Source organism: Engystomops pustulosus, chromosome 2 (genome assembly GCF_040894005.1).
Source record: "Engystomops pustulosus chromosome 2, aEngPut4.maternal, whole genome shotgun sequence".
In the NCBI taxonomy this organism is placed as follows: domain Eukaryota; kingdom Metazoa; phylum Chordata; class Amphibia; order Anura; family Leptodactylidae; genus Engystomops; species Engystomops pustulosus.
The window spans coordinates 7,012,372-7,027,866 of NC_092412.1; the positions used below are offsets into that span (position 1 = coordinate 7,012,372).

At 44.3% G+C, this 15,495-nt stretch overlaps 2 protein-coding genes across 4 annotated transcripts in view; both read left to right on the forward strand.

The window, feature by feature from the left end:
• LOC140119779 (uncharacterized) overlaps nucleotides 1-15,495 on the forward strand; it is a 654,457-nt gene that overhangs the window by 112,454 nt on the left and 526,508 nt on the right. The gene's annotated exons all lie outside the window — the stretch shown is intronic.
• LOC140119822 (uncharacterized) overlaps nucleotides 1-15,495 on the forward strand; it is a 661,039-nt gene that overhangs the window by 31,675 nt on the left and 613,869 nt on the right. Inside the window, exons 2-11 of one of the 3 annotated variants that reach the window (XM_072139230.1) lie at nucleotides 4,128-4,254; nucleotides 4,365-4,526; nucleotides 4,603-4,726; nucleotides 4,901-5,049; nucleotides 6,411-6,453; nucleotides 6,990-7,087; nucleotides 8,305-8,365; nucleotides 8,829-8,929; nucleotides 9,943-10,003; nucleotides 12,064-15,267. In XM_072139230.1, the coding sequence (XP_071995331.1) occupies nucleotides 4,147-4,254; nucleotides 4,365-4,526; nucleotides 4,603-4,726; nucleotides 4,901-5,049; nucleotides 6,411-6,453; nucleotides 6,990-7,087; nucleotides 8,305-8,365; nucleotides 8,829-8,929; nucleotides 9,943-10,003; nucleotides 12,064-12,701 (1,545 nt within the window). In that variant the 5' untranslated portion in view covers nucleotides 4,128-4,146 and the 3' untranslated portion in view covers nucleotides 12,702-15,267. Of the gene's footprint in view, nucleotides 1-4,127; nucleotides 4,255-4,364; nucleotides 4,527-4,602; nucleotides 4,727-4,900; nucleotides 5,050-6,410; nucleotides 6,454-6,989; nucleotides 7,088-8,304; nucleotides 8,366-8,828; nucleotides 8,930-9,942; nucleotides 10,004-12,063; nucleotides 15,282-15,495 lie in introns of those variants that run through there. The other 2 variants (XM_072139231.1, XM_072139232.1) reach the window with 2 other exon arrangements.

A 15,495-nucleotide genomic window follows, 5' to 3' on the forward strand; every position in this document is an offset into this window, starting at 1 on the left:
CACTGGGAAGCTGGAAAGATATTCCAAATGGGGTGAAATTGTCCAAAAAACTCCCATGTGCGTCACTTTTTTGTGGGCTCAGTTTTTACGACTTTCACTGTGGGCTACAAATAACACATCTACTTTACTCTTTAGTTCGGTACGTTCATGGTGATACCACATTTGTACTGTTTTTATTGTGTTTTTGATATATTTTCAAAAACTAAACAAATGTGTACGGAAAAATAATTTCGCCATTTTTTGAGTCTAATAACTTTTTCATACTTCGGTGCACGGCGCTGTGGGAGGGTTTTTTTTTTTTTGTGAAATGAGCTGATGTTTTTACCAATTTGAGGACTGTGCAAGCTTCTGATCACTTTTTATTACTTGTTTTATGTGTGTTTTAATGGGGTAAAAGTGGGGTTTCTAACATTTAGGCGCCATTTCCCGTTATGGGGTTCACTGCCATCACTAACCATCATAAAATATTGATAGATCTGGCATTTTGAGATGCAGTGATATCTGACGTTTTAAACTTTTGTTAAACTTTTTTTTTTTTTTTTTACTACATTTAGACCCTCTAGGGTACATTAACCATAGATGGTCTGCTCGTTCCTACCATATACTGCCATTTTTGCAGAGTATTCATTACAATGAGACACTGGTGGTCATTTACTAAGGGCCCGATTCACGTTTTCCCGACCTGTTACCCGAATATTTCCGATTTGCGCCAATTTTTTTTTCCTGTATTGCACCGGGATTTTGGGGCACGCGATCGGATTGTGGCGCATTGGCGCCTACATGCACGTGACGAAAATCGGGGGCCTTGGCCGAACGGAAACCCGACGGATTCGGAAAAAACGCCGCATTTTTCAAAAAAAATGTGTCTCAGGACTCGCGCTTACCTTCACCAGGATTAGGCTCGGGGAAGTTCAGCACAGCAGCGACATCTGGTGGACGTCAGAGGAACTACCTTAGTGAATCGCCGAAAGACCCGAATCCACCGCACAGAAAGCGCCGCTGGATCGCGAATGGGCCAGGTAAGTAAATCTGCCCCACTGACTGTAAAGAAACAGCAGAAACCAAACAGCCTCTGGTCTGCGATTGGTGCAAGCACAAAAAGTGTGTGTTTTCAATATGCAGCAAGCCCCACTTCTGTATGAAGAGGGCTCAGCCCGTGAGCCCTCCACACCTAATTTGGCTTCCACACCTCTGTTCCGTAACTTGAGATTTTCGTGTTACTCTTAAAATGGAACTCCGCCAATCTCTGTTTCAAATTATGGCATCTAGCCACTTGTCAAGGGATTTTAACTATAGATGAGGGTACCCAATGGTCAGGTTCAGAGTTCGGCTGCCTGACCTGGACATATTGGATCCACTCATCACTAATTGTCACACTATTGCATATACAGTATTCCCTATAAGTGAGGGGGGAATTTGAGATGGGGGTGACTTGGTTCTGGAGGAGGGGACTGAGCCTTAGGCCTCTTGCACACTAGCGTTGCGTTTCACGCGCGGGTGCAATGCGTGAAAAACTGACGTTTTTGCTGCGTTTTTGTTGCATTTTTGTTCGCGTTTTTTTGCGTTTTCGGTGCGTTTTTCACGCGCGTTTTTTTAAGTCAATGGGACTTTTTCAAAGGGACCAAGGTTCGGGAATAAAATGTTTTATTTAATTGAAAAATAATGTCTTCTGATAAGTTGCAAACATCTGCGATCTATTCTTCACTGTTCCGCGCGCGTATATTATCTCCCGACAAGTTAGCAGATGTGAAGAACAGTGAAGAATAGAATAAAAACAGTGAACACAGTGAAAACAGTGACCACAGGATCATTTAAGATAAAAACACAGTGCAGAACACAGTGCAGAATAGATTACAGATGTTCGGCACATCTGCTTACTTGTCGGGAGATACGCGCGGAGCGCTGCGAACAAAATAGCATGTGAAGAACAATATATATGTGTGTAAAGAACACATTGCAGATGTTTCCATACATCTGCAATGTCTTCTTCACACATATATATTGTTCTTCACATGCTATTTTGTTCGCAGCGCTCCGCGCGTATCTCCCGACAAGTAAGCAGATGTGCCGAACATCTGTAATCTATTCTGCACTGTGTTCTGCACTGTGTTTTTATCTTAAATGATCCTGTGGTCACTGTGTTTACTGTGTTCACTGTTTTTATTCTATTCTTCACTGTTCTTCATTGTGTTTTTTTAATTAAATGATCGTTCGCGAGCAGGGGAAATACTGTTATACTGGTCACCTAGCAACCCTTACGTTTAAAACGCATTGCACTCGCATTGCACTTGCAATGTTTGCGAGTGCAATGCGTTTTTGATACGTCCCCATAGACTTGAATGGTGCGTGAAAAATGCGCGTGAATCGCAAAAATAGAGCATGCTGCGATTTTGACGCGCGTGCAAACGAACGCAAGCACGCGCGTTGAAAACCACGCAAATGGAGAAAAACCCATTGAATACAATGGGACAGAGTGCAATGCGAGTTCTGAGCGTCAAATGCACGCGCAGAACTCGCGCGTGAAAAACGCCAGTGGAGAAGGGGCCTTAGTGTTGCTCATACCATTGCTCTTTTGGGCAGACCCCAGTTTTCCTCTCAGGACAGAGGGCCTGTAGATTTTCTTGAAATACAGAAGAATGGGATAGGGAAAACAATGCCTCTTTAGCTACTTTGTAAGGCAGGCTTAACATCAGGAATGCCTGAGAGTTGTAAAAAATTAGGAGCCGGGCTAGGGGAGGGCTGCATGCAATTTGAAGCACTATTCTTCTATTGCTTTATTTTTTTTTTTTTGCTATGAGGTAGCCTAACTAATATCCCATTGGACCCGTCATCAATGAGACCCTACCGATCAGCAAGTTAGCTAACTTGTTTGGTGGGAATACCCATTTGAGTATTAAGCAATTATGGGTAATATGAAACAGAACGAAATGGGGGTTAGGAGCAGACTATCCGATGGAGGGCTTTTGCTAGGGGGGAGGGTCAAAGGAGGTTAAGATGGATAAATTCTTACAGTTCCATCATTCACCAAAGAAAAATAAGAGTGGTGTAGCAGGACATTTGTCACCAACAGAACTTGAGGTGGATCAGCCAATAACGGTAGAGCGAGTCAGCAGGGGGTTAAGAAAACTTCTCCCTTACGGATATCTCGGAGCAAATAGCGCAGTGTACGTTTGTAGTAGGGAAGATGCTGAAAGAGATTGGAAATATGAAGGGTGAGGGTGAAGCGACTGGTGACTTTATGGTATGGAAAAGAAAGTGTACGTTTTTTTTTTTATGTCCTAATAGGAATGATCAAGTTAATCTCTTGGAATGTGCTTGGTTTCAATAATAAGCTTAAGAACAAAGCGTTGTTTGAGTTGTGCCTCTCATACCAGACTTAGTCTGCAGGAGACTTATTTGTGAAAACATTCTTGCTGTAATGTTAAAAATTCCTGGTTAAATTTCTGTTATCATCCAACCTTCCCAGCATATGCACTTGGAGTGTGTTTAAATGATAAATAAATATGTAAATTTCCAAGAACTGATGGTAAAAATAGATCCACTGGGTAGATATGTTATTTGTCGTTGCCTCCTGAAGGAACAAGAGGTAGGATTTCTCTCCCTCCTGCTACTCCATTGGAAGTATTCTTAGATAATGTGATAACCTTCCAATATACTGGGTGAAAGATTTTATTAGGGCTGCGGACAAAGGACTTGATAGAGCCAAAAGAGGTATAAGGCAGGTTGGAAACCACTACCTTTGGGAGATTATTGGGCTGGAGGGTAGGTCACTGATTGTAGTGCGAAACGCGTTGTCCAAAATATCTCTGAATAAAAGGAAACCTTTTAGCCCTGAGGACCAGCGCCTTTCAGACGTCCCATGCCTGATCCAGCGTTGTGCCCGTCTCTAGCACAACCAGCAAAGGTGAGTACCCAATCTCACCCAAGAGCACCTCTTACTCAAGAGCACCCCGCAACTAACCAAGGAGGATATTGAATTCTCTCTGGTTACAACTATGTCAAATTTTGAAAAGTTGTGTAGATAGTAAGAGATATCTAGTGTCCTAGAAGATGAGAATTGTCTGTGTGTTGTACTACCAGGAACATCCCATAAAAGAAATGTAAAAGCCCCCTCGCTTTTTTTTCAGGTTTCTTACATTAGTGACAATGGTCTTTTCTGTCGATGACTCCGTACAGATGAACAACAACAAAACCCAGATGGCGGCCAAGATCCTGGACCTCACCCTGGAGATCATATCCTTGATAACCGGAGAGGTGAGTCTCCCAGGACACGGCTCTTATCTCTAGGAATAACAGCGGGAAATGACTGGAGAGGTGAAGGATTCTTAGGATCTATGTAGTGATCAGTGTCTCCCCATACACAGGATTACACAGTAGTGAAGAAGTCGTCTGGTGAGTGTGTGACCCCCCGTGTGTCAGGAGGATGGACCCAGAGCCCCATCACCGAGCCTCCACCTCATTCACTGATACATGAGCAGAAGATCCTAGAACTTACCTCCAGGATCACTGAGCTGCTGAGCGGAGAGGTGAGCGCTGCCGGGAATGCTGGGACATTGTACAAGGGAGGTGTCTGGGTGATGACTGTGTCATTGTGGGTGTCAGGTTCCTATAAGGTGTCAGGACGTCACTGTCTATTTCTCCATGGAGGAGTGGGAGTATATAGAAGGACACAAGGACCAGTACAAGGACATCATGATGGAGGACCACCAGCCCCTCACATCACCAGGTAAGAGGAGACCTTCCTGATTATAGAGGACAGAGCAGGTGTGAGGTCACCTAGACTCCTCCATCATCTGATACGTAGACATTGGTGGGAATGTATCGTAGTAAATCCAGTTTTAGTCATATATATATTGTATAATAATCTCAATGGCCGATTTGCCCCATATATTTCCAATAGATGGATTCAGCGAGGGAAATCCACCAGGCAGAGATTCCATTCCTGAAGATGTCCAAGAATGTCTGAAAGATGCAGAGAGATGTCCCAGCCCTATAGGCCTTAAGGTTGTTAAAGAGGAACCAGAGGAGGACATCCCACTGGATTATCAGGTAGATGGAGCTGAGATTCCTGTAAATCCTCTATAGATTGATGTAATTAAACTTCTTCTACTCGCCTTCTCCAGCAGTGGGGTGGGGTGGAGGGTCTATGGGACGATGATATTGGCAAAGATAGGTTGTCCTCAAAGATTTATGGTAAATGTCTTCGTATTTGAGGATCTACTTGATATTTGGCATTCAGTGTGGATACACATAGACTTGTGCAGTGTAGATGGAAATCGCAAATAACAGCTCAATGACAATCGGCGTGTCTTTTCAGACTTAATGCAAAGAAATGGACTGATCCTTTTGTAATCAGGGCCTCTATATCTACCCATAATATGTGTCCAACTATAATCCTTCATCTGGAGCCTGGTGAGGGGTCGGAAGCAGGTACTCTACCTGAATGATATAAGGGCACTGGAATAACCCCACCGTTTCATTAGTAAGGTCCACTTAAAGGAAATCTCCCACTAAAATTAATCTAAATGTTCCCTCCTAACATCCTCTTCACCTTGCTCCCGACACTCGTCGTCTATAATCTTTACCCCCTGGAGAAGGGGACATGTGGATTCTTGGATTGCGATGAAAGAGCAGCCTGGGTTATATTGGATATCTAATCGTTTAGGGCACTACCCATAACAATGTATACACCACAGAAAGACCTTTATAACCATCGGAAATGCATAATAGAGGTGGTTTACCTGTAAGGCCTCGGTAATGTGCAACCAAGGGTTTCCTACAACAAGAAGTTACAGCGTAACCTCCCTTAGAACACAACATACTTTGCAGTACATGAGAATTTAACCCATTGGTTGTAAACGCTCTTCCCGTTCCTGGGATATTTCTAGTTTATTCTCCTTTGGGTTGGTCGCTGAAACCCCCTAAACCTAAAATGGATCAGACCTTCTCAATGGAAGGTCATAGGGCGGAGATACTGCTGACATTGGTTCTATCCATGACCTCCAACATAGGTTCATAGGCATGATTCCCCTAGTAGTTCTGTGTATCTCCCCACCTCATCAGGTATTTTAACCCCTTTACTGTAAAAGCCGTGATGTCCCTGTACATTCTGATATCTGGTGACGTGACATCCGGATCAGATCAGTTCACACTTGCTGGTCAATTGCGTTTTGAAACTGGAATAGGGAGGGGCTTTGCCTAAAATACTGGGTGCTCATTACCGATCACATGCGTTTCATTTGTAACACATTTGCTATTGAGCCAAGCCCCTCCCCTTTACAATTCTAAATACAATCCACCCGGACTGTCTGAACACAGCCTTAGGTTAATAGCTTCATAACTTGACCATGACTCCACCTGTCATTACTTTTTGTTTTCTCTTGTCATTTGTTCATGTTGGATCTTCGCAGCAAATTCATGGAAGAGAAAAAGGGCTGACCGACATGGATAACGGTAAGAGTGTGAGGGGAATATTAAAAAAATATACATTACGAGAACAAAATTTGAAAACCGAAGGGACTAAATGTTGGCGCTACAGATTAGTTGGGGAACTTGTACAAGTGCAGACGAAAGCTGCGCATGAGAAGGACCTGGACTCCATGCCGATCATAATGTAGGGTCAAAATAGGAGATGGGGTCGGCTCCACTCCCTGGTCAGCTATGTGTCGTGTTCTGTAGAAACGTTACACAGCCACAGCTTCGTCTGGTGGCCAATAGCTCTCAAGTTTTCAAGTTTCTACAGCAATAAATGTCCCCAAAATAAGCAAATAAGAAATACTAAAACTAGTCGTACTAAATACTTTGACTTCTGTGAAACTTATCATAAATACAATTACAAAAATACTGCAGATCTTAAAACTTCATCTGCCAGATATATGAAGCCATCAAATGAACTATGATTAATGAGATGTTCATATGAGCTCCTTACACTGCAAAAACGTTGCAAGATGCCATGTAATGTATTCAGTCACTTCGTATATTTCCTGTAGATGGACCCAGTCAGAGAAATCCACCGGAGAGATGTCCCAGTCCTCTATGTATCCAGGTTGTTAAAGTGGAACCGGAGGAAATCCCACTGGATCACCAGGTAGATGTCCGACCAGCCTTTAAAGTACTGGTGGGCCAGAAGCAGCTACTTGTATCTGAATGATATAAGGTGGATAATGCTGGGGTAATCCCTTTATGATGATCAACACCCTCTGGGGTTTAGAAAGGTCCACTTAATACTGACTCTACTGATCAAGGGGTCACAGGAGAGCGAAAGACCGGTACATGCACCGGCACCCAACACGCGCCCATATCTCTGACAGGCTGAAAGCCCCCTATACCTAGTCCCAGTGAAACAGAACTTTGTTGTCAAATTAACAATGCCACCAATACCTCATTAGACAGAAGTCCGGACCATAAATTCGTAATATTGGGCCAGAAACCATCCTAGGTAGTATATAACATTAGATTGAGGACATGGATGTGTGAATTCTTGGATTGAGTTAGAAGAGAAGCAAAGATCATATTGGATATTAAATCCCCTACGGACACAACCCATAATACTACATAAGCAACAGACATGCGTATACAGTGATAAGGAATGAAAATAGTGCTGGGGACACAATAAAAAATTGTAATGAAAGTGAGTTACAGGTAAGGCATCGATGTGGCGCAGACACTGAGAGGAGAGTGAGGCCAGTGGTTTCCTCCAACAGCGTAACCTCCCTCAGAAGACAACACCTGGACCTTGCCTTGGACGAGAACTTAATCCCTTTATTGTAAAATCTGCCGATTCCTGGAAGAGGTCCAGTTTCTCCCCTTTTGGTTGGTAGCTGAAACTCCATAAAAACCTAAGATGGATCAGAACCTCCCAACGTAAGGCCATAGGGCGGAGGTACAAGTGCCATTCAGTCCATCCAGACACCATTCACATTCAGAGACCAAACATAGCTTCACTACCATGCTTCCACTATTGGGGGTCCTAGGACAGATTGAGAACCAGTCCCTATGAAATGATGTGTAAAACATGACATTTTGGAGGAATGTTATTACACTGTCTTGTTTCTGATTTCTGATTCTGGAAAATTAACATCGGGGCAGATTCTGCATCTGCTCCACTACTTGCGCAGAGGGCCCAAGGCTGTGTTCACATGTTAACTGAAAGCGGGCTTTCCTCTTCCGGGTGGTTTACGTTTCTAAACGCCATCCACTGGGAATGTCTGAAAACAGCCTTAGCATATAACTTGTCTGTGACCTCCACCTGTCATCACTTTGTCATATTTTATCTTCTCGTTCATTCGGTTTGGATCTTCGCAGGATATTCATGGAAGTGAAAAAATAAGTGAAATCGAAGTGGCACTGCCCGACATGGATACTGGTAAGACTGAGGGGAATTTTTCTGCTAAGTTCTTTTTTTTTTAACAATATCAATGTACAAATTTTGAGAACAAAGTCTACAAACAGAAGAGACGAAATGTTGTATCTACAGTTCAGACAAAGCTGTGTATGAGAAGGACCTGGACTCCATCCCCATCGGGTCAGAATAGGAGATGGGGTCAGCCCCACTCTCTGGTCCTCTATGGGTTTTGTACGGTAGATACATTATCCAGCTGTAGCTGCCTCCGGAGACCTACAATGGTCAGGTTGCAAAATTATTCCATCACTTTTCATATTTTTTTGTTTAAAGCCAAAAAACTGTACTGCAGGCCTCGTCACCTCGTATACCAGATATAACAAGGAGTCGAAGCAACTATGATAAAAGTGATATGTGCGTATTGAGACATTGTAAAACGTTACGAGATGCCACCCAATGTATCAGTCACTGTGTATATTTCCTATAGATGGATCCAGTCAGGAGAATCCATCAGAGAGATGTCCGAGTCCTCTATGTATCCGGGTTATTAAAGTGGAACCAGAGGAGGACCTTCCACTGGATCATCAGGTAGATGGAGCTGAGATTCCTGGAAATCCTCTACCAAATCTTCTGCTAACCTTCTCCAGATTGTGGTAGACTTCAACATATTTGGACATTTGCGTGATAATTACTATTCAGTATATAGATAGTATATCAGTGAGTCTTTCTAGATTTCACTTTAACCCAACTGACTGAGCCTTTTACAATAAGTACCTCCATATCCATCAGAGTATAATTGTAACATCCACCCACCGGGTCCTGACCTTGGTGTGGGGGCAGCTAGATTCCCCTGGCACCCGAGTGGCTTGTAGTGTGGCCTAGCACCAGGATATGTCACAGGGGGCTTTGTCCAGGAGAAAGATGAAAGAATAGGTGGCCGCACTGTAGCGAGGGGATCCCCCGGGGCACTCCAGTTGTGCATGTATTGAAGGGGAGGTCCATGATGTTAGCGGCAGGCCTGGGACCACACGTGGAGACAGAAATCTTTAACAACAACTCGGTCTTTTTATTGGCACACAGTCCAACGAAGCATCAGATAACAGGCTGTAAACATTCTTCTCTGCGTGCTTACACAAGGCGTTGGATTGGTTGGCTATGGACCCAAATTTTAGAGTGTACTTCAGCCCTGGTCTAATGGTTAGGGTCTGGCTAGTAGGAGCCTGGATTGGCTCTTCTGCTTGGGCAGCAAAGTGGCAGTCGCTCCCCATAGCCGTCCAGTGTCTCTGTGCGCGACGTAGCTTACTTCATTTTTGACTGAAGGGACGTATAGTGGCCAGACAGAAGTAACCACTATGTGTAAATGTATATGTTGAGCGTATAAATCGGGTGATTTCCGGACATATACGCTCAGCGGTTACAAAAAACGTGGTGTGAACCCACCAGTACCTCAATAGACAGAAGCCTGGACCATAACTTGATCATATCGGGATGCATCCGTATTGATAATTAGGTTAGATGGGTTTATAACGTGTAGGTTTGTATGACTTTCACCAGTGATCAGTTTGTCTTGTTTTCTTGAGTCATTAGTGTTCTTTTTGCAGGAAATTTATGGAAGTGAAAAAATAAGAGAATTCAAGATCGGACTGTCTGACACGGGCAATGGTAAGAGCCTCCCTGCACACGGGTCATAGCGATAAAGCCAGACCAGGTTATGCTCTTCTTTTAGTATGATTTTCAACTTTTTAAGAACCAAGCCCTATTCTGTTTTTATTTTCAACCCCACCCTCCCCCATCTTTACCAAATGTCCTTTTATATTTTTCACTTTTCAGCCAAACTAGTTCCCTACACCGTATTGAAGAGACACAACTATATCGAAACGTTGCTGTCTAGGGTTGGGAGTCTGTTCCTCCTGGAATAGATTTACTGGTTTGGTTTTGTTCCTGCACCATGTCATTAGGCTTCTTGTAGGTCATGCTTGATGATAAGGGAGCTGCCTTACAAGGTAGCTCAGAGGCGTGTCCTTCCTTGACCCATACTGGAAAATGTATTTGCATATTTCAAAGAGCTTTGTGAGGCATCTGCCACCTTTAACCTTTTTATACTTTGATGTACAGAGATTTGTTATTGAAATGTTTTTGGTTATCTGTCATTTTTACACTAATCTGGAACATATGCAAACTTTGAAAACAGAAGAAATAATAAGTTGTAGCTACACACCAGTAGGGGAAGTATATGAGAAGTACCAGGACTTCATCCCCATTATGATGTTGGGTCACAATAGGTGATGGGGTCGGCTTCCCTTCCCGGTCCTCTTTGGGTTTTGTTGGGTTACACAGCTGTAGCTTCTTCTGGTGAGCAATACTGGTCAATTTCATATTTCCTTGTCTAAACTGTTCAAAACATTCTCCCAAAATCAGAGATAAAACTATAAGACACACCTGAGATGTAGTTATCCAAAAAATGGAAAAATATATTTGACACCAATGAAAAATTGTACAGCTCTGCCACAGCCATTCGCTCACACGCACAGCTCTGCCACAGCCATTCGCTCACACGCACAGCTCTGCCCCAGCCCTTTGTTCGCTCACACACACAGCTCTGGCACAGCCATTCGCTCACACGCACAGCTCTGCCCCAGCCCTTTGTTCGCTCGCACGCACAGCTCTGCCCCAGCCCTTTGTTCGCTCGCACGCTCAGCTCTGCCCCAGCCGTTCGTTCGCTCGCACGCTCAGCTCTGCCCCAGCCGTTCGTTCGCTCGCTCGCACGCTCAGCTCTGCCCCAGCCGTTCGTTCGCTCGCACGCTCAGCTCTGCCCCAGCCGTTCGTTCGCTCGCACGCTCAGCTCTGCCCCAGCCGTTCGCTCGCACGCTCAGCTCTGCCCCAGCCGTTCGCTCGCACGCTCAGCTCTGCCCCAGCCGTTCGCTCGCACGCTCAGCTCTGCCCCAGCCGTTCGCTCGCACGCTCAGCTCTGCCCCAGCCGTTCGCTCGCACGCTCAGCTCTGCCCCAGCCGTTCGTTCGCTCGCACGCTCAGCTCTGCCCCAGCCGTTCGCTCGCACGCACGCTCGCTCAGCTCTGCCCCAGCCGTTCGCTCGCACGCACGCACGCTCAGCTCTGCCCCAGCCGTTCGTTCGCTCGCACGCTCAGCTCTGCCCCAGCCGTTCGTTCGCTCGCACGCTCAGCTCTGCCCCAGCCGTTCGTTCGCTCGCACGCTCACACGCACACAGCCCTGCTGCATGCTTTTGCATGCACAGCTTTGCTATATCCATTTACACAAATACACAACTCTTTGTTGCAGGAAGCCTTGATCACATGCTCTGATATCAGCAGCAGGACCTTAGTGTATTTCTTGTGTCAGGATGAGAAAGGAAGATCATTGCGGAGGCTCTGCTCTCTACGAGATCCAGTAAAGTGCTTGGTTAGTACTTCACCCGATCTCCAGGACAGCGGCCAGGCGTTTGTTATTTTTCTTCCGCTATTTTTCTTATTTTACCAATTCTCGGTAGTTACCTGGTGGTAGTACTGACTGGTGAGTGGAGTGATTTCTTTGTAGATATTTTTGAAAATGAAATGTGTAAAAAAAAAAAAAAAAAAAAAATCGATCTCCTAATAATGAAAAATTGATCTCTTGGTAACCCTTACTGCGACAAAAATAAAAGGGAGAGATAAATTCTGCACCCTCTCAAACTACATATGAAATTATTTTTTAAAAATATCTTTTCAGGTGATAACAATGTGGGGGGTTGGAATGTCCATTCCATTGAAGTTCCCTGTGATGATGGAGAAGATAATCCATTGGAAACTGGTGAAGGAAACTCTGACGAGAACATGAAAAAAAACTTTGCGTGCTCTATATGTGGGAAACATTTTACAGCCAAATCCAGTCTTACTACACACGAGAGAAGTCACGTCAACGCAACGCCGTTCTCGTGTTCTGTATGCGGGAAGTCGTTCAGCAGGAAATCGGGTCTCGCTATACATGAGAGAACTCACACAGGGGAAAGGCCATTTGCATGTCCAGAATGTGGATTTTGTTTTAGTCAGAAATCATATCTTCGACAACATCTCAAAGTCCACTCGAGGGAAAAGCCATTTCCGTGTCCAGAATGCGGGAAACGCTTCAGGAGCAAACATTACATGAAGGTCCATCAGAGAATTCACACCGGTGAGAAACCATTTTCATGCCCTGGATGTCCGAAGGCTTTTTACGAACAAGCTCATCTTGATCTACACATGAGAAGTCACACGGGTGAGAAGCCATATCCATGTCCAGAGTGTGGGAAAGCCTTCTCCTATAAATGGAATCTTGTGGTTCATCTGAAACTTCACACAAAGCAGAAACCCCAAGTCGGTTCATCATGAGAAATCTTCTAACCAAATTTCAGGTCTTTCTAAACATCTGAGAACTTTACAGAAGGGAGAAGCCATATTTATGTTCTCGATGTCCAAAACATTTTGCTGATGGTTCATGTCTTGTTGCACACATGAGAACTCACATAGGGGAGAAGCCATTTTTGTGCATGCATTGTGGAATATCCTTCGAACATAAACATTACCTCCCTGACGTCCCTATTATATATGGTGGCAGTGGAACCCAAGGCATTGGAGATGCGGCATCATCTCGCTTATCAAGGCATCATAATTGGAGATTGTACACCACTGATTTAATACTCTGACTCTTTATCGCTCTCGGATAAACACCATTGGGCAGTTCTCCCGCTTTTTGATCAATTGGTGATGGGTTTGACCCTCGCAGAGGAGCTTATAATAGTTGTACCTCATTTCAAATATTTTGGAGTATTTATAGCTAGGGAACATACAAAATCATATGATCTGAATATGGCCCCATTGTTGGTTTGGAGCGTGGAGTACCCTCCCTCTATCCCTAGCGAGCAGGGTTGATGTCATCAAGATGATTGCTCTTCCGAAGTAAATTTATGGTCTTGCACATGCAGATGTGGTGGTGCTGGCCTCCTTCTTCCATCCTACCATGTCAAAAATTGTGTTGAGCTCCTCTAGACCTAAACTACTCCTTGACAGGACCAAGCAGGAGCGGCTGTACCGGACTTTAAGCACTACTATATCGCTGGAGAGCTGTACTTTGTTGGATATTGACTACAGGACACCCCTAATGCAGAACACCACTTGATGTTTTGTTTTTTGCTGAAGCCTCCTTCTGGTCAGTACTCGAGTCTCCCGATCGTAATTCCCAATGTCTCCTCTTCCTCCATAGAAGTGCAGAACAAGTGTGGAGTCAGTCTCGAGTGATGGAGATAAACCATCGGAAACCCTGACCTGGTGTAATGCAGGATTGGCTCAGTTATTCAATCTGCCAGATGCCCATTTCATACAGGATGAATTCCATGTACCGTGTTCTAGTTTTTACATATTTCAACCCCAAATTTTATCCTCCAACCCCCTACTGTGTATTGTGTACACAGGGTCCTAGGGGACTGATATCTTTTTCCATCCCTGACTGCTGAGGACTGGGATGCAGCTATGGATTTCATATTTACATGTCTCCCCTGCTGCTCAATTGTACACCAGTATAACCAGGTTAGAACGGCAGATCCCCGACCCCTCAGCCTCCATCTTATAAGGTCCTGTCACTATATCGTAGTATTCTGGAGGCCAGTAGTAGACCTACTGTGATTGGGATACCAGTACCATTCACTCTCAAGGTTTGGATTCACATTTACACGTCTCCCGTGCTGCTCAATTGTGCATGCTCCACCAGTATAACCTGGTTAGAATGGACAGATCCCCGACCTCCCATCTTATCTTATAAGATCCAGTCACTATATTGCAGCATTTTGAAGGCCAGTAGTAGACCTACTGTGATTGAGATACCAGTACCATTCACTCCCGAGGTTTGGATTCACATTTACACGTCTCCCGTGCTGCTCAATTGTGCATGCTCCGCCAGTATAACCTGGTTAGAATGGACAGATCCCCGACCTCCCATCTTATCTTATAAGATCCAGTCACTATATTGCAGCATTTTGAAGGCCAGTAGTAGACCTACTGTGATTGAGATACCAGTACCATTCACTCCCGAGGTTTTCTTTCTAGGGCTGTTGGATGATTATGAAATTTCCGCAAAAAACGTTGCTATATGATGAATGATCAGACGACACCCCCCCCCCCCCCTTCCTTCCATATCACAATGGAGACCCATAATAAACGCTGTAGGACATTATAAACATATTGTATAAAATACGGGACAGCTGGTGTATTCTACCACGTCCCGTGGCTTCTCCATTCATCTTTATTTCTAACCTCTTTGTATTAGTTACCTTTCAGTCTGTTCTATGTATAGTATTTGACGCTTACATTTATATGTACTATATTCACATGTGCACCGTATTTGCCTCCTGTGATTTCTTTGTGCTCTTCCGTTTCCTCTTAGACAGCTATGTATATACTTTATACTGATTTGTAGCCTTAAACTGTTAATATTTGTTAATGTTAAGTTCTTTTTTTTTTTCAGTAGGCAAATCTGCCATCTCCTTCTGTTATCTTTCAATAAACGAAGTTGAAACCCCCCCAAAAATATTCCTGAACATTCATGAGAGCATTTACCCAGATCTGCGTTCACGCGGCGGGATCCTGGGGGTCGGGGGGGGGGTGTTGTCTGAATACTTTCCGTTGTCCTCATTGTCTACAATCTTTTACCCACAGCTCGCCTCTAACTACACACATGAGAACCCGCGCAACATTTCCGAAGTCAGGGAAGAGATGCAGAAATGTTGAGATTATAGAAAAAACTATTACAAAAACTTTGTCTTACCTCAAAATGGCAAAAATATTATTATGCTAGATCTTCAAAATAGTTTACTAAAGTACAATACTATCAGCATGTGTCGTACTAAGCAGATACTCCTGACAGACCCAGGATGATTAATAGGCCCCCGATGGCCACATTAAGGTGTCAGAACGCTCTGTATAGGTTCTGGTTGCCGGTTTCTGAGCTTATTAGAAGGGCTCCCCTGCTGGAGCTGGGATTGAAAGCTGCCATCGAGAGTTATTTCCCCATGTCCTGTGGAAAGCTGGGTGGTTTCAACTCTAAACTGGCGATCGTCACTGTGGGTTGAGTGATGGATTGCTGAGCCAGTCAGCTGGGAGGGTAGCATCCAGGAATGCCTTGAATATCTAA